At 34.8% G+C, this 27941-nt stretch overlaps 1 protein-coding gene across 2 annotated transcripts in view; it reads right to left on the bottom strand.

The window, feature by feature from the left end:
* Positions 1 to 27941, bottom strand: part of CSMD3 (CUB and Sushi multiple domains 3) — a 720137-nt gene that overhangs the window by 92933 nt on the left and 599263 nt on the right. For both annotated transcript variants that reach the window (XM_037381737.1, XM_037381738.1), the window contains 7 exons: positions 22455 to 22573; positions 19782 to 19851; positions 17914 to 18030; positions 11217 to 11426; positions 7268 to 7456; positions 3634 to 3811; positions 546 to 691 (listed from right to left, as the gene is read on the bottom strand). In XM_037381737.1, the coding sequence (XP_037237634.1) occupies positions 546 to 691; positions 3634 to 3811; positions 7268 to 7456; positions 11217 to 11426; positions 17914 to 18030; positions 19782 to 19851; positions 22455 to 22573 (1029 nt within the window). The remainder of the gene's footprint in view (positions 1 to 545; positions 692 to 3633; positions 3812 to 7267; positions 7457 to 11216; positions 11427 to 17913; positions 18031 to 19781; positions 19852 to 22454; positions 22574 to 27941) is intronic.

The raw sequence follows: 27941 nt of genomic DNA, 5'->3' as shown, positions 1-27941 counted from the left end.
CTGTCTGTGTTTCCTGGAATAGTCAAACCAACAGGCATTCACATAGCACCTAAAACCACCCTTGCTTCTGAACCTGTTTCCTTGTAATGATAGTAATGTAAATGAGATGTGACCACAGAAGGTCTGAATAACTACAAAAAAAAGAGGTAGAATTTGCTGCATTAATACTTTTCATTCAGTCAGTATTTAATTCAAGGGCAGTTTAGTCTTAACTACACAGTATAGTTCACTTATTGAAATCTCTCAAACACAGGAACTTCCTCAAAATATCCAAATATCTAAGAGAAATCTAATGTCCTTCACGAACATTTAGATTACAAAGCAATTTTAGAAGCATTGTAAGCAGTGAGAAAATGAACACCTTGAACTGCAGGGTCTTGATGCTCCTTGCTTACATGCCTTCACAGTGCATTGCCCTAATAGTTGTCAGTCATATTAAAAATAGCATCTTATCTTAGAAAAAGTAACAGAAATATTTTTTTAATGCATTTTCTTCCAGCAGTAATGACTACAGACATTGAGATAGTGCAATTTGCCATACTTACCATGATAACTAAGTACAAAAAAGCCACTGGTAGTAAAGTCACTGTGAAACTTGATCAGAATCTGATTAGAAGTGCTATAGACTGATTCTAACGCAGTGTTGCCACTAAATTGTCCAATTTGAGGAGAAGTTTGGTCTGGTCCATCCCTAAGAAAAGCAAATACAAAAAGATGGTTTTTTCCAAGCAAATAATTTATGTGAATTTTAATATAACGGAGTAAAATTTCTCTAGGTTACTCTAAAAGCCATGAATCATCTAAAATAAGATAAAACAGATATAAAGGGCTGAAAGCCTTTTGAAATTTTGTATGTCCATTGGATTATAGCAGGTAGTAGTTTAAAGGACTATCAAAACTTATTAGAAAGGAAGATCCTCCATACAACCACCTTTTGGAAGTAATGTCATATTTTTAAATAAAAAAATGCAGCAAGCTCAAACTGATTGAATTTGTGGTTGTACTTCATCTTCCTGCCACAAGCTCTGCTCACTTTATGTAGTTTATGTATCTATGCTTCCAAATGTGGCTATCAGAAAATAAACAAACCTAAGACTGCTCATGTCACCCAGTCTATTGAATTTAGTAATTTCTAGGGAAATTAGAGATTAATAGTACTTAATATTTCAAAGACAATGAATGAATATGAGCTTCACAAAAATTAAAACCAAAATGCTTATACTCTACTGTATACAAGCTTCCACTTGAAATCTGCATGTGGGCATTTATATATGCAGATTTCATTTATAACAATTATTTGAAAGATGCTACTTTTAGAAATTTTCTGTGGTCTGAATTTTTAAACCTAGTATCCCCTCCCCCCAAATAAAACATTACAATATTATTATTTATAGTTTATAGTAGATATGGACACTTAAGAATTCATTTAAAGTTTGTTTTTATGAGTTTAAACTTTTTTGGATCAATTTCTTGCTGAGAGAGATGTGCCATGCAATTTACATAAATGGTTGTGTATCTTTGGCTCAGGTAGACATTCATATAAATGTTGGTAATTTTAAACAAAACTAAGTATTACATGCACTTGAATAATTCTTTAACTCCTTCTTTGCATACTTTGATTGATATTATTTTGTACTATTTATTACCATTTAGACAATATGTGAACTGCTGGTAAGATCATTTCTACATTATAGAAGAATGAATTAGTCATTTCAATAGAAAAATTAAATCAAAGTTAGTACTAAACAACATTGGAACTGTACAGAGGACAGAATAATGATACAAGGACATCACATTTTCATACTTCATTCCTTCCAGATCAGAATTAATGAACATGATATAATAAAAGTTTAAATTTTCTAATGGTTATTGGCATAAGATTTTAAAAATAAAAATAATTTCAAATTAAAATTATGGATATTTTTTGCGTTGAAAAATTTACAATAATTAATTTGTCCAAATTCTCACATATTGTGCCTTCCCTTTCTGCTTTATTAGAGAAGTAGTATGATTTGAAGAAATATTTGAATTGGGAATAAAATTTATTTTTTCCATTAAAAACGGCTATAAAATTTCTGATCAATTCTGTAAATAAATAATAACCCAGAAGTGGCATAAGCTATATAATTATGTAGCCATCACATATATTATGGAGCTTATATGCATGATATATACACGAATAGCATAATATATATTTTAATTTCAGAACATTCTCCTAAATGTGTTGTTAATCTAAATATGATATAAAACATCTAAAAAAGAAAAATCAGCAAAGAACATATAAGGAAATAAAACTGAGGTTTTACCTTTGACATGGTATATACAAATAATTTTACTATAAGAACTAAGTTTGTTACACAGCCAGGAGTAAAAATGAAAGCACATCAAATCACTTGATAGAAAGGAAGAGTTGAATGGAAGAAGCATTAGAAAAGGACAGTAGTGTTCTTGTTTGTGTGGGATGTAACAGAGAAAAGATGTCTGTATCCATAAAAAAAGTATAATTTAATTCAGGAAAGATTCTGAAGGTCATGTAAAATTTGATACACAAAACAAGTGAAGAGTTTGATGGATCCAAAATTATCTGGGTTTTATCAGGGCAACAGACTGGGTACACATTCTGATCAAATTTTGGTTAGACTTCAAGGCAACACAATTAAGTATGTGGGATACAGGACAAGACAGTTTGTAGTACACAAGATGAAAAGAAAAGAAAACAACAGGAAACACAGAAATGATCACAAAAGTGTATAGAGAATGTTTAATGTTTAGGACAGTAAGAATGACATCTGGAGTTAAATTAATTTATATGAATTTAGATTTCTGCAGAAACATGTAATTATTATTCCAAATTGCCTCTCATTATTTTGCACTACTCAGACTAGAGGACTGTTATCTCAACCTGTGGATTTTCAATCTGCAGGTTCAATATCTGTGGTTTATTGCTTTAGGCAAGCTTCCAAAGGTTTTAGCCACTGTTGAAATGTCTAGGTGACTCACTGGTAACAGTTTCAAGATTACATTGGAGCTGTTACACTTCATTATAGCTTCCCGCCTTTAAGTTCTTTGCAACTAAAAAAAAATGGGGGCTTTGTTATCTGAAAAGACTCATGATAGACATGGGCTCAGGTATATAAAGAATATAATTTGTTACACAGCTATTTTTAGCTCAGCTCCTGTTGTTATAGCCAAATACGGCATCTCTCTACGTACTCTTAGCAGTTTAAGAGAAGCCAACTTGGAAGATAAGAAAGTGTTGCTGTAGTTTCTTGTATTAACATTCTAAAACATTGTAATACACACAACTGCAACTGCTTATTATCTTTTTCTTAAGTATTACTTCTCTTGGCTGTTGATAAACTGTCATAGCATACTTCTACATGCTTTTCTTCATCAACAGAGGCACACTATTATTGTTTTTGAATTCTTAAGACAAGGGCTATGAAACTTCATGTCCAGTGCTATCTAGAGAAAATGGTACATCAGAAAACATGATGGATTAGTGCAAATCACTCATTTGCATTACACAGAACACCAGTTTAAAAGGAAAAATCACAGACTACACTTTTTAATTCATACTGTGTTGCATAGTGTCACATGGAGGTGAAATAAATACCAAAAGTATTTTCTTACCAAACAGTTATGAAATCATATATTGGCTCTGTTTGGAGAACTGTGAAATTGATGTAGATTCCATTCCCAGGTGGTACTCTTACAAGCCAGAAGCAGTCTTGAAAGTTTGGATACTCATCAGGGTATCCTGGAGAGTATATCGTGCCATTCATCGCAGTTATATTTCCTCCACAGAGAGCTATAAAAACGATATTATTTTTATAAAACATTAGACGCTTGTTGCATTCTACTTAGACCACGTAAAAGCCATATTTTTAAACACATTTGGTACACTATAATCACATTATGTAAAACCATTGTTATGTACAGAAAACAGAATTTATGGAGAATTTTGCAGAGTCATGAGTCTATTTTGACATTACTGGACTTTTTTTTTTTTTTTTTTTAAGAATTAATTCTGATGTCATAAATATTATCACAACTGGATCAAAAGTAATATTGAGATGTTGGGTTAAATTATTCCCTGCACAATTGAAAACCGCTTTGTTACAGCTTTGTGTAAACGCTACCTACAAATTAGCAGGGAAACACATTCATTCCTTTCATTTATTGTCACAAGCAAGTAGCAATGAAAATCATCAGGTCAGAGAAGAGATATCTTAATTTAATGGGTGGTAAACATTAGAATCAAATTAGGTGGGAATTTGAAAATGAAAATGTTGTGTGCAACAGTATGAATAGCAATTTTATATTTCCTGAGATGAATTCTGATAGACAAAGTAAGAGTTCTTTCTGCAATTCTTGTTGAAGTGCACTAATTTTGGACACCATACAGTATAAGACTGACCATACAGATTTTGGATTTTCATAACTATGCATTTCAGGAAAACTATTAGTCAAAACTATATGATTTTCTCCACAGAGGTTTCAGATGCATGTTGAATATGACACAACCTGTTACTAAAGAAAAGAAATTATGTCATAGAAGCCCAGTTCTAGAAAAGTGACCAAAGCTTAAAACTGTATAATTTGCTTTATTTTGCATACATTCCTCCCCACTCCAGCCCAAACAGGCATGAAATGGCAACCCAGACTCCATAAAATATATTCAAGAACCTCTAACCAGAGAACATCTTGTTGGTCATATAAATTTGATATATAGGAGTTATGCATTGTTCATATTTATGTAAAGCATGTGTTATAGTTTATATGTATACTTTGGTGCTGAGCTGTAGGGCAAGACTTTCCTAGTCACACTTCATCCATTCAGACTTAACAGCTGGTAAACTGTGTTTCTTTAACGCAAGGGTTTTTGAGCAGTGCAGACAGAATTGATTTTACAGCAGCATCTTAGGGGAGTGAGGACATGGGCTGATGACTGTCAGGCAATGAGATTTCTTGGAAAAGAAGAGGGAACAGATTCCAAATAGATGAAAGCAAGGGAGATGAGTTAAGAAGGGTCACAGAGTGTTAGATGGTGCTGAGCACAGGTCAGAGGGATTTTAGGTGCATGAGGGTGCAAGGAGAAGAGAACAAAACTGTTAAAACATGAAGCACGTTTAGTGATACTTGATTCAGATTGTCTGCTTCAAGAATTTTGAGGCATTAAACAAGCCTTAGCATATGCTGTCTTACAATAAAGATATTAAAGCAAAAACAAATTTATAACATACTGTACGTTTCCGGCACATATACATATACAAAAAAGCCCACTTCATTTTAATGCTTTTGAACACAAGGCCTTTATCTCAAATCATACCAAGTACAACTAGGAGATAACTAATTATCTTTTTCCTTCAAGAATAAAGAAAAAAAAACAAACCCAAACTCAAAAACATCAGTAGCATATAAAAATGTCAAAAACTGTTTACTAAAAATACCAAAGTAAACAGTTGCACAAAACCCCATGTAATTTAAGAAACTTCTCTGGGAGCTGAGTAATGTTGGCAGTCTGTAATCATACAGCACAGCACACATTAGAGCTCTATTATAATTCAGTTGATTTTTTTATTTTCATCTTTTCATATCACATTAAGTAGAAAAAAAGAACTTCCAGCCACTGCTCAGGAACTTCAGAAAAAAGTGATACTGAGAAAAGTAACATGATCTGGGCATCTTAGAATTTACTGATTAAATTCCAAGTTCCAGTAAGGTAATTAAAAAAACCCAGAATCACTTAATTCAGTAAATTATTTTTCTTGATTCTGAGGCACAGAAAATAATGCTAAAACTACGTAACAGGGAAAAGCTAAGTTGTTTAGCAGTTAAGACATGAACCATTAATATTCCTTCAGGACCCAGAAAATGGGGGTTTAAACTTACTTGTGATGAATTAACTTCTTCCCCTTTCAAAATAGACAGTTTAGGTGTCACCTCTCTTTTATATGATAAGGCTGCTTCTTCTGAATTCAGTATCAGATAGGTCTTAATTTAGCTACCACATCCCCCTCAAATGCCTGTGGCTCATTGATTCCAAAAGGAATTTTGAGTAATGAGGCTTCTAATTTAAGTACTTAAAGATGATTCAGAATACAATGCAAAAAAAACAGAAAAGAAGGTGACTTATTATTTTCTGTGGGTGGGGATTTTTTTCCCCCTCAGGCATTCCTCTTCAACTTCCTTGATATTGAGAATCCCATTCTTAATACTGAGTTTTTAACATTCAATACAGAGGTAAGTTAGGCCTTTAATCAAGGTCCTGAATACCCCTCCTGAAACTTGGAGGGTCTTTACAGCACATGAAAGTGGGCACCCAATGCCTTGTACAGATCTTGTCTTTGTGGAAACCCATGTTTAGGCATATAGGGAATTTTACAGTCAATAACTTAATTGCTGTCTGAATGTTGCCACAACTGTGACAAGCGTGGATCTTCCAGAAGCAAGTAATTATTTCATATGGAAAAAAATTCAGTCCTCAGTTCTACAAATAAGTTCTGCAGTGCACAGTTCTCTCTGAAAGATATTTCCATTTTACCAAAATATCCATCCTTGTCTGTTTCAGAGTTTGATGACACTAAACAACTGACTTTGGCCTGCTGCTTAGGTACAGGTTCCTTTCAGCATAGCTAGGGATAAGACAAACACCTCTACAGAATCATCATATAATTCATTCTGTCTCCTTAAAATTTCAGCTATGTGCAAGCCACAGTTCCTTTAATCTGCTTACCTGTTGCAAGCATATCAGTGTAAAAAAAAATGTGAAAGGTTAAAAAATGCAATTTAAAAAAAAATCCCATTACCAAAAAATGTATGTACAAAGGACTTCACATAGCACTGACTGAAGGACAACTGCACTTTATGTCACCTTTGACATTTCTTTCTAACCCATAAGACAGAACATACATGGGCAGAGTTGGGAAATTCAATTTTTGAATCCTTTTTTCTTGATCAAGTGCAGAGCAAGTGCAAGTAGCACCACCAAGATTAAAAAGCAGCATGGGTCTCCACATTCCAGACCTTAAGCCTAACCATCCAAATTATTATCTTAGGTAATTTTTCAGAGATTTTATATTTCCATGAAACATTTCAGCTTCTCTGCAAAAATTTCCACATGCAAAATTGAATACTTCCTCTGCAAAGAATCACAATATAAAAATACAGGTCTCTATAAATTGAAAAGCTCAAATGATTTCAGTTAACAGTCCTTAGAAAGACTTACAAATAATGAAGCACTCACAGGTCAGCCAGAACATACCTTCACATCTAGGGAGAGGATGATTCCAGTTACGGCTGATGCCATGAAGACAAGTCAGAGCTGAATTTCCAATTAATGTGTAGCCAGGAAAACACTCAAATGAAATAGTTTGTCCCACAGTAAAGTCATTCCCAATAACAAAACCATTACGAAATGGTCGAGGGTCAGGACAGCTTTGTAGCTGATAAGCTGGAAGAAATAAATAAGTAATAATAAGGGGGGGGACACCCCTAAAATACAAATTTTTGTTATTTAAAAAAATAAAAGCTTTTAATTAGAATAAAATTAAAAAATCATGACCATTCCATATGTCTTAAGTTCTGTCATGGTGACATTCAAAATTGTTCGCCCTACTCCAAAGAAACACAGTGAAACAGCAATTCTGGGGAAATACATATAAAAATTAATTTCCAATTCCAAATCTCATAAGGAAAACATAATACTGCAACCAAAGTTTAAATGATCTTATGTTCTTTACATTTTGATAATGTGTGTGCATGTGTGTGTTTAAACAAACAAATAAACACCCAGCACCCTACCCTACAGGTTTTTGGAATAGAGTCCATAAAGCCAAAAATGAGACTAGCTTCTTTAACTTTATCTTTTAATTTTAGTAAGTATAGAAATAGTGCACTAGAGAAGAAAAGAGTAGAAAGGAATTTAGACTTTATGTTTTCTCCACTTAGATCTGCAAAAAGGGAAGCCACTGACCAGCTTTTTAAGACTGCAAATTGCTTCCAAGTGCACCCTCAAGTACACCCTAATCAAAATAGATCCAAGCTGCTGACAATGAAAATTAAAAAGGCTGTAGAAGAGTATCTAAACTAGAAGAATGGGAAAAAACTAGCAGGTACAGAAGACTGATGTGATGTCATGACAGGGAGAACGCTAACAGCCAATGCACCTCTCAAAACAGTGCAGAAGACAAACAGCAGAATTACAATAAATAGGAAAAGCAACTGAATGTTGAGTGATGCATACAGTATTAAGGAACAGAAGAGGGGCCAAACTAAGAACTCCCTTCACACCAATACAGGAGCCTAAAACACCACAAGAGGTGGAATATAGAATGCTTGAGCCAACAAACTGCCCTGACATGAAAGGCATGGCAGACAGCAGAAGGATGCAGTGTTGCCAGGTGACCACCTTTCCAAGACTGAGAGGGCAGAGACTTCCAGGTGGAAAAGCAGCATTGCTATTTAGAAATATTAAGTGCCATACAAGAGAAATATTTCCAGAATAAAGTATTATAGAATACTCATAGGTAGAAATTAAAACTCCAGAAATACAAGTGCAGTACTGAGCTGCTTCTACAAACATCTAAACAGGAAAATGATAGTCAGTAGGAAATGTTAAGCAAAATTAGAGAAGCTGCAAAAATATGACAGGTAGCCGTAACGGAATACCCAAATATCCACCTCACCAGGATGACTTGAACAAGTAAGATTTTGAATGCAGGAAATAATTGGTCCCTAGAACAAGCAGTCTGAGAGCCCACAAAAAAAGATCTTATTTTAGATTTGAACCAGCTTGGTACTCAAGCCTTAGTTCAACAAGTATTCATGGGAGAGCTGCTCCATAATAGCAGTCATAATGCAGTTTCGTTGTACTGGGAGGGAGCAAGTCAAATAAACCCAGCACAGGGGTATTCAATTTTCTGGAAAGGAAATTATACAAAAATGAGGCAATGCAGATTGGAATCTCTTAACTGACACTACTTTAAAGACCAGGTAAAACGCATTCCACAGTTCAGCAAAAAACCACAATACAGCAGTTCAGAAAAATGCCTGCGTAGTTCAGTAGGAAAGTTAAAGAAGCTACAATAGGGAAAAGGTTGGCATTTAAACAATGAAAGTCTGCCTTTCCAAAAAGTCATAAAACACAGCAGGTCAAATTTAATTAGAACATAAAGACAGCAAAAATAATTTGAAAAATGTCTTGAGATGTCTCAGCTGATCAAAAAAAAATATTTGACAACATCAGATGCAAGAAGTCAGTTAGGGCACTAGTGGGATCAAAGGACTTGGGGATTAGGATGCCATAGAAAGAAAAACTCAGTAAATTCTTTGTATCCATCTTTACTGCTGAAGATGGTATAGAGATTTCCAAACAAGATATGGTGCTTTTATTTTGCAGGTCTAAGGTACTAGATCAATTTGAAATAAATACAGAAGTACTACTCTAAATGGGTAAAGCAAAGGACCAGGAGCAGATGGCTTTCACCCAGAAAAGCTGCTGAACCAAGATGTGTATCATATAATTTCCAGATCTGATTTAGAGGAGTGGTGATTTCCCACTGTAAATCACATCTATCTTTAGAGGGGATCTATGAAATTACAGACCAGCAAGTCTGACTTCTACATCTGATAATATGATACAGCCTATAATAATGAATAACATTACTGAGCCCACAGCTAAACATGGTTTCTTGTTTAGAGAATTGGGGATGATATGATTGAAGTTCACAAAAGTCATAAAGACAGTGGAAAGGCTGAATGTGAAAATGCCATCAAATCCACAGTAATGGAATTAGGAGTCTTGCAACAACTATGGATGCTGGGAGAGTACAAAAAAAACATAGCTAGGCTTCTGTGCTGCTAAGTAGCATTTCCTTTTGCCATTTAGAGATACTATACTGAGCTAAATGGAGAAATTTTCTGATCCAATAGGGGTTATTTTTACATTCCCGTATTTAAGGAAGAGGAGAAATAATCCTGTCTATGGTTTTGTTTTTCTCAGAAGAATTACAAGGCTCTATAATAAAATATGAATATCAAATATTTTATAGCAAACAAGTAAGATTTGAAAATAAGTGTCTCTTACACATCTTGGCAAACTTTTCCAAGAAGATTTGAAACACTGATTTCTTATTACAGAACTGAGAAAAAATACAGTATGCAATTCTGCAAAATCAGAACCACAGATTGTATATGATTGAAAGAGACAGTTCTCTTGTATGTGGTTAAAAACGGACAGGAACTTTTTTTTTAGTTATCTGACACATAACAACACACCAAAAATTAGTACTGTTACTATTAATAGCAGTAATAATATATGCTCTTAAGTCTTTTACTGCCCTTCTTAGCAGTAGATGTTAAGTTCCCTTACTCTTACAAATTGTGTCATTTTCCACATAAAAAGTGAAAATCTTCCCAGGCAATTTAAGTCATAAATTGACTTTTTCTTTAAAAAGCTAACACTTTTTACAGTGGCTCACATTCAGAATGTTACAGAGTTCAAGTCAATTTGCCCTTGTTACTACCGAGTAATAGGAGACTGCTATAAAGTAAAACCTCTTTAAATCATCCTTTGATGTTATTCATATCATGAAAACAGGTATAGTTTAAAATACACATTTGACCTTTTTCTGTGAACAGTGGTCATCTAATCCCTTTTAAATGATTCTGCAATTGTATAAAAAGAATTATGATCTTGCAGTCTTCTCCAGCTCAGCATGACCTATTTGGGTAGAACAAACAGAACAAGAACCTTCCAGGGCAACTGTGAAATATGAAATAAAATTGATTTGGAGATTTCTGGATTGGCATTATTCTGTACTAGCCTACATTGATCCAGTACTGTAAAACAATATTTAGATCTTTCCCTTCTAGAACCTGACACAAATTTGAGATTCCCATATGCTTTTAAAGATCGAACAAAAGAGATGCTTACTTTGTAAAGCCATGCAATGTAAATTAATATGCCAGCCAAATTCAGGTATGGGCAATTATCTGTTTGCCTACATTTGAACTGCTTTTTAAAGTGAATAGGCAATTATTTTTCCTTTTTCATCTTATTTTTCTTCATTCTTCTGTTTGATCTCAATGCATAACACTTTGGTTTGAAAGACATGAAATCTTTTATTTCATATTTATCTTTTAGGAATGCCAAAAAAAGAATTAACCTTCAATAGCCACCTTGTTCTCACATAAGAAAGTCAAAATCTCACCTTGATATACAATATGAAATCCTTGTTTGTTCTGTGAGTAATCGCTGTGAAAGTATAAGCTGGTTTCATGAGTTGTGCTGAACAGAGAGGCTGGTAGCTGAGGGCCACTTAGTCTCCCAATAACAGTGCTAGTTTCTGTAGATCCGCTCCTGACTTCTAAGTAATCATGTATGGTCTCCGTTGAGAAATTCACAAATTGCAAATGGACACCTGAAAAACATCATCAGTAAATAAAAGCCACCAGTATCAATACCAGGAGGGAAAATAAAGTATGTACATTTTACACTGATAATATCAGAAAATAATGTAACCAGTGGAAATGCGTTTGTTACACTCCCAGATGCATTCATGGAATTCAGTTAGAAGCATTCTTTTTCCTCATGCATTACTAACTCTGAAGTAAGAAATGCTAACGCTGAAATTCTAACATGATCCAAAGCATTGAACTGTAGGTTCTTTATATGTTACTTTTTGGCGAACTTTATTTATGTATTTAGGGCAAATTCAGTTCTGAACCTTGAAAACATTCAATTTAGTTAAAGCTTTCCTGTTTTCAATTGCATAAAATAGTCTCTGTATTAAAAGAAAAAAATGCTTTGCATCCACACCTGGAAAAAAACTCAGTGACAGAATACTACCCCAGAGATAGCTGCATTTCACTTGCACATAAACTGATCTCTCTTGGCTTAAACATATTAAAACAATATGTATATATATATATATATATATATATAAAAAATAATGAGGCACAGTAAAAATATGCATATAGTATGGATTATATATATTGTAAAGGTATGCAGAAAGAGAGCGCCTGCTCCTTTAAGGGTATCTGGCCAAAGACATTTTTCATTGAAGCAAGGGAAAATAAGAAAAGGAGGAAGATATAAACAAGAACATACAGGGTCACCAACCTGAGGGACAGCGATGGGAGCCAGGCCTGGTCAATCACAATAATTGATGAGGTCAAGTGAGAGTGTGAGAATTTTTATTCTAGCAAGGTTATCTGATCAAGTACTTTATAAATTGCAAAACCAATAGAGAAAGGGAAAACTGGAAGCCAAAATATACCAAGACACAGTTTCACAAAGCAAACATGGAGCCAATGTCAAGAAACAAACCTTGCTAGTCACATGAATTGATAGGCTATCAAGAAACTACAGGTGCAACTTCCAGGAAGATCAACCTAGGCTTTGCAACCATAAAACTGTCAAGCCAGGGGACCCTCATACCGGGAGGGGTGCAGGAACTGATAGACAAGCCCCTGAGGGGACATGCAGCGGATAGGACAGCAGGAAGGAACAAAGACAGGTGTAGGCAGAAAAGGGCATAAAAGGGGCTGGTTGTGGGTAAAATGGGGCCAGTCAATATGTCTGTCTGTCTGAGCCCCTCACCTGATTACTCAGATCTTCTTACTAAATCTTTTCTTAACTACCTCTCTGTGTGATCTGTCTCTACCCTGTGTGTATGTGTGGTGCAAGGACATCTACTGGCGAGACCCAAATCTGTGAGTAGAATTTGGTGCCAGCTACTGGAGTCAGATAAGGGATGTGGGCATGTGGCCTGTGGTGGCAGCCACCAGAGTGAGCGAGGGGCCATAGCTCTCTGGATCTAGGGAGAGTCCAACAGACCTTGGTCCCAGAATGCCAGCCAGTGGGGGAACTGGTATGAGTGGACTGGGTGCCAGTCACTGGAGTCAGAGCAGCAGCATTGGCACCCCCAGCCTGAAATGCATGTGAGGGTCCTTAACTTCCATCCACAGGGGAGGGAACAGTGTGTGTTCTCAAAATCAGGTACTGGGGGGACCTGTGTGAGTGAGGAGCTCAGTGTTGGCAGCTGGAGTGGAACTGTGGGTCACAGCCTGTGTGCCTGGTGCTGGCTGCTAGGGGGAGGAGTATCATCTTCAGTCCTGGTGTGTGTAAGGGGCACACATCTGTCATCTGTTAGTGAACTTCAGATTGGACTAGCTGGTGAGTAGGAAGGCCTTGGTTCCAAGCCAGGATACCAGGCAGGCAGGGTCCGTGCTGGTACACCCAGGAGGACTTGCAAATGTGGAGTGCATAAGGGTTGAGTGTGTGAGTGTTGTCTCTTTGCAGCAAGTATCAAACTGGACCAGCCAGCCAGCAAGTAGGGGACCTGTGGAGCGGGCAAGGGGGCCCAAGATCCAGACAAAGGTGCCACGTGGACACTCAAGGCATCTGCAAATGTATGTGTGCTTGTGAACCTAGAGAATGTGCATGTGTGCCTGCACTAGTGACCTTCTGTCTCTGCCAGCCCAAGAGGTGGACGGGACTTGGCTGCCTGTGCTTGTGTTTTATTTATGTGAGTCCTGTATGTAGGAGCTGCTGAAGGCAGCACCTTCCCTGTGGCAGCCTGTGTGACCAGCCGTGTCAGTGTCCCTCATGTGTGTGTCTGTGCTCAGCTTCATTACTGTCTGAAACTGCAGATGGGAAGGTGGCATCCATGTGCCTCAGCCTGGGCAGAGACCTGGTGTCCCTGGGCTCCGGTGACTGGGCAGGAGGGTCCTCAGCCGGAGTGGCTGCAGGAGTTAGCCACACTCCTTACATCACTTAACATATATATTATTTTTGAGTCACAAAAAATGTAAATTATATTATCTAACCATCATTCATGACTACCTCTCCCATTAAACATACAGTTCAATTATTTAATGCTCATACACACACTGTGGCATATGATGACCTTGCCAACAGAAATTTTTGATTATTTGGTTCAGTAAGGAACAGGAAGGTAGCTTACTGTCCATTAGCAAGTTACCTCTCCTAACCAGGTGTGTGGCAGGAGAAGAAAATGCTCAGCAGTTGAGTAGTTATAGGGCTTTTTAAACATTTTCCTGTTTATACATAATTCTATTTAACTTACAACAAAGTAGGATTTGTATTTTGTCTGGAGCTAGTGCAACTATGGAATGATAATGGAGTACTTTCATTAAGAAGATGATTGAGTCCCACTGGTGTTTCTGGCAAAGACGATCAACATGTTGTTTTATAAAATTGAAAGGAAAAGATATAATGTCAGATTAATTATTGAAAATTCATGAATAATTTTGTAACTCCTAAACTGTAATAGCTAAATAGTGTTTGTCACTGTCTTTTAGAGCTTTTTCCCCAGACACCATGTAAAGTTTATAGTTGGAAAAAAGGTTGGCGCATAATTATATTAGTGTTACCATGATCATTTCTGTCTCTCTCTGTGTGATACAAAAGCCTTTGTTTATGTCATTCTTCTACTTTGCCAGCTTTCCAAATATTTCCTACACAGAGAATCCAGTTATATTCAAACTTTGCTCTTTCTCTATCCATTATATTTGTAGGCTTGGCCTTTTATTTGATCCTCTGAGCCAAGCACTTGTCCAAAGTTTAAGCTGCCACTAATACCTGCCAACTCATGCTATCAATTTTTTCTTTTTCACTCACTCTGTTCAATACAAAAATGGCTCTAATATATTTTTGCCCATCATTCTGTTCTCTGTACTCTACAGTCTTTCACTACAAGTACTGAACCATATCAATCTTCCAAAGTATTCAGTCTTTGCTTAGCCTGTAGCACCTGCCTCTGTTTGTCTCAGACTTCCGCTTGCTAGACTGTTTTTTTCTGAGGCTTTTTGCAGTTTGGAAACCCCTGTGGAATGAGTATTTCATATATTTATATATAAGATCTAACCATAAATCTTGGAAAGAATAGCAATAAATCATATAAAGTAACCTTCTAAGTTGACTGCAAATCAACAGTGTCATTGGGTTAGATTACACCATTAGCTAACATAAAGTGGAAAAGCTTATGATCTGTGAATTTTAATTGGGATAAAATCTTGTTAGAGACATTTAAATAAGTGAAAGCCTATAGTAGGTTCCTGTGATGGTGTTTCTGAGTTTTTCTATTTACTACTTAGAAGAGTTAGATGTATGTCCTTCCACTGGACTAGGACCATAGCATCACTAAAACCAGTTTTAGCCATTGCTTTTTCAAATGTCACTTTTTTTTCTCACCTTTACAATGAAATTTTACTTTAATTTCCAATTCAGGTTTAATCATATCCTATTTAGGTCAAAAATGTCAAGCACATTTCAATCTGTGCAGTTTTAGTCTTCTTCTAGAAAAAGGAGCATTTAGTTTTCCTATACATGAAGTGGAAAACAGTTCACAAATCCAGTGAAAAAGGTCAGTTGGTACAAAGCAGTGCAGAACTATTCATTTTGGTGGAGCTAAACTTATTTTTTTAATCCAAAAAAACTGTTTCCAAAACTTTGATAGTTTAATTTCCTTCCTAATGGAAGTGAAATTAGATAGTATGTTAATATGAAGTTTAAATAGGAGTCTGAAAAGCCAAATTGGAATTATTGGATGCAGAGTGAGCAATGGAAACAGAAGCCTGGGAGAATGCAAGCAAAGAAAAAGGATTGGAGTAAGGCCTCAGTATTTGAAAAGAGTCAGGATAGCAGTAAAGTGAGGCAAGATGCAAAAGGTAAAGTATTTGGGATAAAAAGAGCAGTTTCTGTGTGCAATTGAACACACCATTTCATGGAATTTGAAATTGAATCAATATTCCAGATTTTTATTACTTCTTCTATATTGCCAAATTACTTCGGAACCATCTAGCAAAGTATCCTGTTCCCTTATAGATCTGAATATCCTTTTCCTCTATAGCTTTGACCCAGGGATGATGTACCTACTAATGCTAATATTTTCTGTGATAACACAACTAACAGGGATCTGCTTGGGATCTGAAGATTCTAAACAGCATTATGACTCATGATGAAACACTAGAAGCTGTCTAAAATTCAGGCAATGGCAAAATTAAAATGTTGATGCTACTTCTATAAAATACTAATACAATAAAATCAATTATTGACTTGAATCTTGTGCCTTTTGAACAAAATGCAAACATAAAGAATGGTCTCTATATGGAAATCCCTATGCTGACATAATGTATTTTCCACAGATAGATTCTGTTAAGTCAATATTACTGAGTGTTTAATATTCTTCAAATTAAAACAACCCATGCAGAACAATTGGCTTTCATTTAAATCAGAAATCAACCAGGCTCATGGGAAGTATATTATAAAAGATCACAGAAGTGATTTTAAGAAGAGGAGAGAAAGAATCTGAACACATGGAGAAGGGAAAACTATTTGGATGTCACCTTCACTTACTTGGAAGACCCTGAAATTCTATATCATCGAGCAAAGAATATGGCAGAAGATGGCAAGTATAAAATAGAGAAGTGAGGTACATCTGAAAAAAAAGCATGCCATTTAACTAGCATATAAAGAAAAAATAATCAAGTGCACGTGCTTCTACAAAAGTGCCACGAGTGTAAAAAGTTAGATAGGACAATTGTACTGGCTAGCTTTGAATAAATATTTTGCAATGATAGATATATAGGATCCACTGAAAGCTGCTCAAGGGATTAGCCAATGGGTTAGCCAAGAGAAGTTCAGGTCACCAGAAAAAAGCCTGAAGCTATATCCACCTTTAAGAAAAGAAAAAGGACCTGGGCAATGGCAACTGCAGGTTCACTGCATTCCATGGAAAGATTATGCAACTTCCAAACACAAGAAAGACAAAAAAGGACTCAGGAGCAGTGAACATGGATTTACTAACAGAAAATCACGGTTAATCAACCTATGTTTCCTTCTATGATTAAACTGACACAGGGAGAAGGGTGGATATAATATACTTCCAGTCTGCTATGGCTTTTGGATTAGTCTTCTATTGCATTCTCCTGTGGAAGCTGAACATATATGAGCTTGATGAATGGAGAAGTAGTAGTTTAAAAATTAACAGAACTTCAAGGCTCCAAGGGCCATAATTAGTCATCCAACATCTGGTTGGTAGCCAGTAACAAGCACAATATTCCCTGGGATGGTATGGGAGCTTACACTATTCAATGTCTTCAGGAGAGGCCTGGATGATGACATTGCATTCTCAACAAATAGATGGAGAACACTAAATTAGGAGGTGTGGATGAGATACTAAATGTCACAACTTCAGTCCAGAGAAACACTGAAAAACTTGAGGACTGAGTGAAAAGACCCTTCTTAAACATTTGCACAAGTAAAAATGTGAAGTTCTGCATCTGGAGCACAACATCCTTTTCTGTTGGGACGGGCTGGGAATTATTAGGGCAGCAGCCCTGCTAAGAAGGACCTGCCATAGTGGACTTGAGCTGATGTTACTGACAATTTCACTTTGAGTGGGAAGCTTGACAAATTTGAGTGGGAAGCTTCTAGAAGTCCCTTCCAAGAATATTTCTACGCTGCTCTGATGTTCACCTAGGATGTGCAAAGAAGCTTAATAATAAAATAATGAATTCAAATGCAGCTTTAACTTAATCTAAACTAATACTGACTTGCTTTAAAATATTTGTGATAGCTATTTATTTTTGTTTGGTTTATGACCTCACAAAGAGAAATGAAGTCTGTTAAATTAGAAAAATTGTACTTATTCTAACAATTTTGCCTTTATCAGAAGATTGCAGTATATGTTAAATAACAAACAAAGAAACTTGTAGCTTTTCTATTCTACATCTTTCTTTTAAGGCTTTGATAATTTCCTTATATTAATTATAATTCCTTTGTTTTCCCCAGGATAAGTATTCAGAATTTTATAAAATCTATGTTCAGTGGTTTGAATCCATAAAAACCACAGCAAGTTTAATCCATGAAAGAACACATACCAAAACCAATAGGCAGCTTTATTGTCCATGTGCAATCCAAACTGCTAGGATAGTTGCCTGGAAACCCAGGGCTGAGGATCACTCCACTGAAGTCTGACATGCTACCACCACATTGTGCTGTAAAAAAAAAAAAAAAAACAAAAACCAAAGACAATTTTTTCAGAGGAGTTGAACGAGCTAAAAATTAATCCAGAATATTGAAGATCCTTCCAACATTAATAATATAATAATAACTAGGCTTATATTTTAAAAAATACACAAATATTCCTTTACCACTAAATACCTATAACAAAGTATTTTACAAGTAGGCATTTTAAAAATACGTATCTACTCTGAACTTACTAGGTTTTAATGTGGGAGACACATGCACCTGAAAAGAGAACAGATGTTTACTCTGCACTCTGTCTGCACAAACCACCCATGCGAACAGGCAAGGAGTACACACCAGCTCATAGCAATACTGACACAAATCCATATCAGTTTGTAAAGGAGTATCTGAATAATATAAGGTAATAATGTATTTTAAAACAATTCTGTACTAAAAGCATTTCTAGAGTCCTTTTAAAAACTGAATTTGTATCCCGCTGTTCTAAAAATGAGATAAAATAAAGAGCCTTGGAAAATGTACACACACACAGAGCTACAGAATTTGAATCCATATTTTAACTTAATTTTAAATTTTTTTCAGGTATGATATCAATCGATAAAGTAACTTAGACTTCAATAGTAGATTTGAAGATATTGATTATAGAAAATACATTTTTTTAACAGTTTTGTCCTATTAATAGTTGCTATAACCTTTGAAAAACAATTAAAAGTCATATCTATATCATAATGATATCATATGTATATATATCGTAACTAATACCATATGAAAGAAAAAAGGAAAATACCCTCCCCAAAATTTTAGCACAGCGTCTTTCTCTTCAGAAGTTACCGCAGAGCAGCACAGTTATCTTATCAGTCTTCCTAAACATATATTAATATATAATGATGGAAACTGAAGGCTAACTCCTGAAAAAATTCTTACAAATACCTGAATTTTGTTGAATATTTATAAATTCTAAGCTGAGGGAGCTCAGTACCTCGTAGGAGGTTTTTAACACCTCACAGGATTAAGAACAGGATTATGTGAGGCAGCTCAAGAGGATATATGATCTGTTTTGAAGAAAAGCAAAGTACGAAATCTTTAATGAGTTCTGTCGCATCCTGCTTTCCATACATTCAAGATTACAGATACAGATAACTTTTACTGTTGAGGAACCCAAACAAAACGGCACTTCAATGAAAGAGAATGCAAATAGAAAGAGTCTTATATCCCTCACATTTCTTCATTACGTAAAGAGGGTATATTTAAGTGCACTTCAATGTTTTATTTGGGCTTCTGGCAGGCATCCAGTGCTTCTTCCATTAATATTAATATGGTCATAAATACAGTTTAATTTGAAAAACAATGTATCTTCTTAAATTGGGCAGTCATGCCTATGTTGGACTTACTAGAGGTGAAGATGTAATGCTATTTCTATTTTAGTATTTTCTATAATACTCATCACTATACCAGTGAAATGATTCATAAATAAATTAACTATGTTTGCAAGGGTCTCTAGAGATCTCATCACTGATAGTGAATTGATGATGGATGCTGACTAGAACATATTTCATTCATTCTTTTTCTGATTGGACATTTCAGAAAAGCTTTGCCAACGTAACTATGCAGCATACTTTGAAAAGCTTCAGCTTAATTTGAATATCTTCACTTTCAATTAAGTTCTTCAGTTCTCCCCATTCCTTCCCTTATGTTTAACTCTTGAGTTCTCTGGTTTTCTTGTTCTGGCATATTCGAGGAAGTTTATGTAAGCTGAACATACCTAAACATATTGGAATAGGATAATTCCATCTTCTAACTGGTCCAGGCATACAGGTGATATGTGAATGTCCCTAAAATGACACAATATTTTCTAATTCATATAATAAAATTATATAATATATGACATATCATTAATATCGCAACAAAAATATTTATAACTTAAAACATCATCAAATATATAAAAACATTAAGGTATAACAATTATATTGTATACTGTGAATTGTATCATGCTTTCAATACAACAGAAAGACTGTAATTTTAATTATGTGAATGTTAACCCACTAGATAATTGTGGCCATGCCCTTAATATTATTTCTAACAGTGTAACAGTATCCAGCTGAATTCTATAATACCCACTTTAGTATAAGCTAAAGGGTCTAGAAACTGAAGGTCTAACTGAAGCATCATTTACATAGTATTGATTTGCATCATTTGTTGCACATGATAAAAAGATACAAACTTTATACAGTATTGACTTTACATCTTAAATTCATATCTATTTTAAATGCAGTCCTTACCCTCAAAACAGTTCACTTAAGTTGCCAAAAGCTGAGATACTTAAGGAATCTCTTTACATTTGTCCCTTTGCAACAGATGTGTTATGATTTCAAGGCAACCTTCTACAGATAAATTCCATGACCCACCAGAATGACCCTTTGTGTTGTTCATCGGTCTCATGTAATTTTAATTGTTTTCCAGAGACAGCACATGAAAATGAGAAAACTTAGAAAACTGTGTTTGGGATATCTTGCAAAACCATATAGCATACACTTTAAGATGACCTAGCAGAAAAAAATCAGTAGCTTTTAGTCTGTTTGTTCAACATTCATATGAAGAAAAGAGTTAGTTTTTCAAGTTAAACCTCCTTATCTGTTTAGAGCTTGTAGCATTTGTGGGAACCGAATATCTCTAAAGGATCCAGGGTAACTGAATAGTTTATTAATCAATCTGCAACCAATTCTTTTTTCTCTCCGAGAAGAAAAATAAACACTTTCCTCACAGTATGCTTATCTACTTATTGGAAGAAAACAACCAACCAACCAAACAAACCACCAACAAAAACAAGTAATAATAATAATAAAAAAATTGAAGTGGCAAAGTCATACTGCATAAGCCAGAAAAACAATACAAAGGGAAGAGGTTTTACATGTGTGTTTCCACAGTCTGTGCTCCAATGTTCTTAATATTTTCCTTATTCCAACCATTTACTGTGGCTTGTCTGCTCACAGGTTTGTATTTAACTATGAAATTAAAATAAAGAAGAAAAAACAATTGACAGGTTGTTCCCAAGAACGACTAGCTAAAATCGGGCAACATAACAAGTAAACTTCAATAGTCATTGTCAGAGCTACAATCACAGAACATTTCAGTTATTCTTGAAATGCTATAAGGCTGCAGACATGACTAGGAACTCTGTCTTGAAGGGGAAACTGGAATACAGGTCCCAAATCCAAATGGCAGTTGAGATCTGGAAGCAGACAAGTTAATTCGGTTTCTATCACAATACATAAACTGCAGCTTTATTTATTTTTCTTTTAGTCAAAAAAGTAATTCAATTTTTATTTTTTGATGCATTACATATGAACCCAGTATTTTGGTCATCACAGAATTATGTAAAATAAATGAAAGTATTAGGATTTTTAAAACTTCAGTTAGTTAGTCCAACACTCATTAATGTGTTACAGGCCAGACCGATATTAATGAAGGAAGAAGGGTAGGTAAGTTATCCTTTTGCCACTTTACTCCAAAGGTATCAGTAAATCAATTAGCAGTTAATCATGTTACAAAATGTTTTCTCCCTTTAAGACTTTTCTTTTTAATATGCATAGGTAATGTGATTTCCCCCTTTTTAAGCTCCCAAAGAGCTAGAGGAAGTGGAGACTGTAGAGTCTGCAGAGTCACACATGACAAAAACCATAGTTGTTGAAAATAGTAACTTATCAGTTGGAACCTTAGTCCTTTAGGGGAGTGCCACAAGTGGAAACAACACTCAATTTTAGATTTAGTTCTACACTGTAACTGTACAATTTTTGGAAAATATTTTCACAATCTTTTCTGTAGCCAGACAGATTCCTGTTCGTTATATATGCTAAATAGCTCAAAGAGGTAAATTAATTGCTGTTTACAATCACTGTATTGTCTTTAGTTATACCTTTTGCTAATGCAAGAGCATAGCAAATTTGCTTGGCAAAAACACACCCATTTTTGAAAAAAAAATTGCATTAAAATTCCCAAGAAATTACTGAAAGAAAATAACTGACACTATCTGATTTCCTAAGAAAAACAATTATTTCCTTTCGTTTGCTCTTATTCCCCCTCTTCACTCACCTTTTTCCTCCTGTACATAGAGAACTATTGATAATTGCTCATCAAGTGATTTAACTTAGCTTGCCAACACTTCATATCTCAGCTATGAATACTAAAGATGCCATCAATAACAGATAACAGCCTATAATCACTAATGCAGAGGAAGCACAGAGCCAAACACTTCTGATGGAGTATTTGGATAGTTGCTAATTTAATATTTGGCAGAAAAGCCTACCAGTCCTGCAAGCTTATCACATGTTCACAACTCCTGAAGAGTTAGTTCAGTGTTCATTTCATATTGACAGAGTCAAACATAACCATGTGAAAGAACTAAAAGGAACAATTTGAAATCGGAAACTTGGCTTACCTGAAGAGAATAACCCTGATCGCACTGGAAAGACACCACATCTCCAACCATGTACCTGTCTCCAACTTTGACCCCATTGCTTGGAGTCTGTGGTTCAGGACAAGAGTCCAAACCTATAGCTGTGAAAAATTAAGAAGATTAGACATACTAAGGAACACAAAATCCAGTTTTAGACTCACAGAGAGTGTCTGTGTACACTGTACTGGTATGTTTTAGGAATCTCTTGGGTACCAGCAGTTTCTCTGTGGACAAGGAAGTGGCATATTATTTTGGAACAACTGTTATATAAAGTAAAAAACCTTTTCTGAATAAAGGAAAAGGAAAGAAGTAATCAGGGTGGCAACAAACACTTCCCAACAATCTGCAGTCTCCGAAGACTCCTCTAAATTTCCACTGTCTCCTGGCTCAAACTCAGTAATGTCAACCTTCAGTCTCACTCCTAAATATAGCCTACCTAGCTCAAACTCGGAGCACCGCCACTTTCCCACCATCTGTTCCAGGGGATGCTGGTCAATACCACATCAAGTGCAAAAACCAGGAAAAACACTTCAAAGTGTAACTGCTCACCTGCCTTCAGGCTTTCACAAGTCTGACTCTGTTCTTTCATTCATGTACACACACACACAGAGTAAATATTTACATCATGTTTCACTTAATCTGCTATTTTTAATGAAGTATCTATAGAGTTATAACACTAATATTTCAAATTTCTGATTACAATAGAAGCCAGTTTGCAAAGAGACCATATGCTTTTTTTATGGTAATCAAAAAGGGAAACAAATTCTTCTTCATTGCATTGTATCTCTTCATTGCACTTCCTCATTCATCTATCCATTCCTGAAAGACCCAGGAAAATAAGAATATGTGCAACATTAAGTAAAAGCAACCCAGTTACTGTCTTTGCTTACTGTAAGAATTACACCCTAATTAGTTGTGAAGCCAGGACTGTTAAGTGACATCAGTATATAGGGTAATAGGGAAATGTTGTGGGATTCAGTAATGGTACTATTTCAAAATATTATCAACCTCTGCATGTTTAAAAACTTACTAATTTAACTGGTAATTTCATATAAGAATCACATTATGTAAAAATTACTATTTGCAATGGTATATTTTTATACTATAGGAAGGTTGAAGACTAACACAAATTCTAAGGAATTAATAAAGCATACACATTATTTTTTCTCTGTAAGATATGTTTTGTACATCAAAAATAGTTTTCACTACCATAATTTTACAATAACATTGTATTGTAAAAATGAAAAAAAAATCCTCAACGTCTAGCATTCAGAAAGTAGACATTAAACTGATAATCTGGTTGTAATTCCTATTCTTCAAAATGTATTGCACACATGAAATTTTATATAAAACTATATTAGAAGGAAAAACTGTTTGAACTAAAATCATTGGCATGTACATTTTATTCACAGAAGTAAAACTCAGGACCATGATAATAAAACCTTTCTGCTATAAAGTGTAATTCAATCCTAAATTGGAGAAAATGTCCTTAATGCTTTTGCAGTCCTTATTTTCTCTGCTGAGAACAGTAATGAGAGGAAAATACTTATTTATTTTTATTATTATTTTTTTTACTGCAGATAATCTGTTAACGGGAACCAGAAAAAATTGATTTCAGATCCACAGACTGAGCAGTTGTAATCATTACTTTTGGTCACTGTTAACTTCGTGATTTTTTTTTAATTATTTTATATTTTGTTATTAAGTAATGTACAAAATTTAGCAACAAAATATTTTCCATGATATTCAATAGTGGCTTGCATCACTTTGCATGGAAAGGAATGTTGCTGCTTTGAAAAACTGATTTATTTCAGGGCTTTCCTCTGCAGGTTCACAGAAAAGGATGTAATGTTTCTTCATTTATGACAATAAAAGTTTTGTATATACTGATGATATACTTACTGATCCCATACATATTTGCCATGTACAAAATGATACAAGCAAGTATTTTGCAACCTATTTCTATATAACAGATGATTTTTATATTTCAAATTCTTATTTTCTTTTTGAAAACTACAAACTAAAAAACCACCAAAAAATTTATTTTGCAAAGGTGCTGACGGGCTTAGAACCACTTTTTACATTTCAGAAACCTACACTGTGATCCACTCTACTGACAAAGTACAAATGCAAAAGAACAGCAGTACTTGGCTTACACAGATGAGTGCTTATAATCTATTTTGAACAGTTAGTTAGTAGTTTTCAGTTTCCAGCTACTGAACCTTCAGCTTCAATACTCAACCTAACTATGTGAATTCTCAGGCCATGCAAAGTGAAATGAGTTCATTTAAATGCAGGTATCTTAACAGCTCAAACCAGATCACAGGTCTTCATCCTATTGTGTTCCCACTTCAACCAATAAAATAATGCTTGAAAAAAAAATACAGTTTGAATGTCTACAATGCCTTTCAAAAAACTGAAACATAACAGGGTTTGATGTCTTCCCAGTTGACTAGTTCAGAACTTGTGTCTATAGAATGTCATGAGAGTTTTTCAGATAAAATCATAAATGTATTCATAAACCACACTCTGGTTTTTATTGACTCATTTGTGGTGCACCATACTACTATCTCTGTACAATGTCTTAGATTTTTAACTTCATTGCATTAGAAAGAGATTTTAACATAGACATTAACTGAAAACGTGCTTTCAGTATCTTCTAATTTTTAGATAAAAAGAACTGTATATAAAGAAAAATAAACTATTTTATGTTGTCTCACCCTCTCCAACAGCTCCTAAGGCTCTAAATAAAAAAAACCAGCCAATGAAATTTTGGATAATGCACTCTGGGACTACACAAGTCTTAATGTAATAGGTCTTTTTATTTAATGAAGTTATTACTGTAATTTTATGGAAATGTTTTAGTATTTATGATGTTAGAATTACACACTTTTAAATATTTCTAGGGATTACATTTTGGAATGAAAATTAGTGTGTCATTTTTTACTTATTTTAAATATATATTGAATGTTACAGAAATCATGTATGAGGCAATTTGACAACCTCAACTAATTTCAAAGAATATTAGCACTACATATACAGCCTAAAAATCACCTAGCTAGCAAAACTTTAGTAAGAGAAAATGAGGACTAAATTAAGATTCATAGTGGCATAAAACATATAAACTTTACGTAAGTGTTTTACAGACCATTCTGTGGTGTTCTTTGCTGATGTACATCAGTTGATGCAGCGTATGTTCAATGCAATATATTTTCATATTTAAGGTATCCATTAGAATACATAAACTGCATGTCATTATTACAGTGAGAGTTTAAGGATTCAACAAACAAGTCAAAATATGCTAAAAAAGGATTATTGATAAAACCACTATTCCATTTTGCAATATGAATACTTATTTCCTTTTGATAAATAATCATTTACTTAGACTCAAAAAATTCTTCAACAAATAAAGTTCCTTTTGTTTTGTTTATTTTTGTATTAAAAAATGCATTTGTATTTCCTAGCAGTTCAAAAGATGAGCCAGACTGGACAGTGTGAAAAACGTATTAATAAAGGATGAAAAGAGATATTGGAAATGAAACAGAATCAAACCTTAGAAAAAGCTGTTGTTGAAATGAAAAAGTAATCATTTCGGCAACAGGGGTGCACTTCCCCTCAGAACTGTGTCTCCTAGAATACATGAAATAAAATTGGAAGATACACCACATATTGAACAAAAAATGTTTATGGCTAACTCACTTGAAAACTGCTTAATATAAATATTTAACTCTGATGTGCTTTTCAAAGACTGACTTTAATTTAGCCGGCTTCTCATTATGACCTCTGTCAGTATAGGCTCCAGTGAAATAAAATAGATGTATGAAACACTAACATTAAACTGTGGCCATTACTTTCCATTTACTGACTATATCTAAAAGCATTATCACAACTTTTCGAGCAGGAAATGTTGTCTGAGAGTCAGAGATGACCAGGACAGCTAAAGAAGAGTGAATTCTGTTCTGATCAATGCACTTCTGGAGAATTTTCAGTAGAAATACAGCAGTATCATGAGTTCTGGAATCCTGACAAAAATTCTTCTCCCTCCATGGCAGAAAACTGTGAGACAAAGACCCAAAAGATACACAAGATACAGTTTCTGCTGTCTTCCTTTCTAACAATGATGAGAAAGTATTGTCCATTAGCTTAACCTCCTGTTTCAAATTCATGATTCAAACCAATGCAGAATTTTCCATAGTCTTTTCTTGAAAAAAAAAAAAAAAAAAAAAAAAAAAAAAGCTACAGATTAGAGGGGAAAAAAAAAGTCACAAAACTTTGCTCTAATCCTCAGGCAATATATACTATGTCTTTCTTAGTGAGTGGTGGGGAGTAATGGTCATGGATGGTATGGACTGAAACAGCTGGTGCCTAGAACTCAAAATACACACTAAGTGCTCATGGTATATTCATATTCTTATTCTTCTTCTTCTTATTATTACTGTTGTTATTATCATCATCATCATCATCTTTTTTCTGTCCTGTTAGACTATCTTCACCTGAACCTACAAATTTAACTTTTTTCTGATTCTATTCCCCATCCCACTGCAGGCATGGAGTGAATGAGCAGCTGTGTGATAGTTAGCTGCCGGCCAGGGTTAAACGACAACAGTCCATATGATGTTTAAATCACATATTTCTGCCACCTGTACATGAAAAGTTAATTAATCATTAATCTTGTAAACCAGCATATTTCACTGTGCTACTGGTTAATTAGGCATCTACTGAGGAACATCAATATTATTTCCTGAATCACAAATTTTCAGCATATATGGCTTTATACACTCACTGAAAATCTAATACATTTGTACAGATTTACACATGCACCCTTGTAAAAATCTATACACACATACATAGACACTGTTTTTGTCATGGACCAATACTTTAAATGATATACTGTGAATTCTTTCCTTACTGGTGAAAGTTGTATACTGGCAGTATATTATACATTTCATTTATTTGGACACATAGGAATACACAGATGCATTTTCACTTTCACTGGATTCAGTCTCATTTTACTTTGTTTTCATAATTTCCTGTACTTTTTTCCCCTCTGAAGCTGTAAACAGCTGAGAGTGTCTGCATTTCAAGGAAATGGCAGGATAATTCTAACCTATAATTAATGTTTAGTTATAGACAAGCGATCAGGCAGCAATTTTGCAAAGCTGTGTTCTCCCACCGGCTAATCAGACAACCAGAGCATGGGATTTGCATACTGTGAGACTGACAAGAAATAACATCATACAATTATGTAGATCAGACACCAGAATCAGTACGAGAAGAGGGAACTGCACAGCTGGGAAAAAAGGAAAAAAAAAACAACAAAAACAAACACAAAAATCCTGCATCAAAATATTAGTGATTGCCAGAATTCCTGTCAGTCAGCTAAGGCAATCTCATTCAGACAGACAGTATGTTTATAATTATAGCCTTTTCTGCTGGTGAGGTACTCTGCATTAATAAAAACATTTGAAA

This window comes from Falco rusticolus, chromosome 3 (assembly GCF_015220075.1).
Source record: "Falco rusticolus isolate bFalRus1 chromosome 3, bFalRus1.pri, whole genome shotgun sequence".
Lineage (NCBI taxonomy): Eukaryota > Metazoa > Chordata > Aves > Falconiformes > Falconidae > Falco > Falco rusticolus.
The sequence above is the reverse complement of the archived record's forward strand: the minus strand, read 5'-3'. Positions and strand labels throughout refer to the sequence as shown.